We start from the raw sequence: 864 nt of genomic DNA, 5'->3' as shown, positions 1-864 counted from the left end.
ATACTCATATTGAGTATGAGATTTAGACCCAGTGTCAAATACGGATTGTTTTTCTGGTGCCAAACAGGGAAGCTGTCAAATAAAGAATTTTCTACCTCTATATATACTAGTACTACATCGTAGAGTACTGAGTGCTCAGTCGTACCCCTATACCCCACTCTATCTCAAGAATATAACCTTGAAGAAGAGGGTTGCAGAGGGGATACGTACTACAGTAGATAATAGACATGGGGAGTGTTGGTAACTATTTGCCTGTCGTTGGTATGATCCTAGTACAACTGGGTCTTGCTGGTCTGAATGTGTTGTCAAAGCTCACCATGGCCTCCGGCATGAGCCCCTACGTGCTTATCACCTACCGAAATCTCGTCGCGGCCGTCTTCCTCGCCCCCTTTGCTTTCTTCTTCGAACGGTACGCTTACACTGGATCTAACCATTTATGATATTTTTTTTGCGGGGGAACCATTTATGATTTGTTGATGACCATGTTACACATTATAACGAATGCGTTCCTACAAATCTGCATTTGCTTTACAAAGAGAGATGTCCACCTTCGGTAAAGGAAGTTTCTTGTTTGCAGATGTCTTGTTGATCTAAGATGTACTCCCTCCGTCCGGAAATACTTGTCATCAAAATGTATAAAAGGGATGTATCTAGATGTATTTTAGTTCTAGATACATCTCTTTTTATCCATTTTGATGACAAGTATTTTCGGAAGGATGGAGTACCTATTTACTGGTTGTTGTCACTCTTTTTTATTGCCATAGATGTACTATGTTATGTCTTGCCAGTAAACTAATTGTGTAAGATAAACCCGTATTTAATATTGTTGAGACGTTGTGTTAAGTTGACATATTACTTGTAAAG

The 864-nt window shown here is 39.6% G+C and overlaps 1 protein-coding gene across 1 annotated transcript in view; it reads left to right on the top strand.

Annotated features, from left to right (window-relative positions):
• Positions 1-227: 227 nt before the first annotated feature.
• LOC119339315 (WAT1-related protein At1g09380-like) overlaps positions 228-864 on the top strand; it is a 7163-nt gene continuing 6526 nt past the window's right edge. The window contains exon 1 of the mRNA XM_037611425.1: positions 228-409. Coding sequence (XP_037467322.1) covers positions 228-409 — 182 coding nt within the window. The remainder of the gene's footprint in view (positions 410-864) is intronic.

The sequence above is a fragment of the Triticum dicoccoides genome, chromosome 7B (assembly GCF_002162155.2).
Source record: "Triticum dicoccoides isolate Atlit2015 ecotype Zavitan chromosome 7B, WEW_v2.0, whole genome shotgun sequence".
NCBI lineage: Eukaryota > Viridiplantae > Streptophyta > Magnoliopsida > Poales > Poaceae > Triticum > Triticum dicoccoides.
Note: the sequence above shows the minus strand (reverse complement) of the source record. Positions and strands in the feature narration are given on the sequence as shown.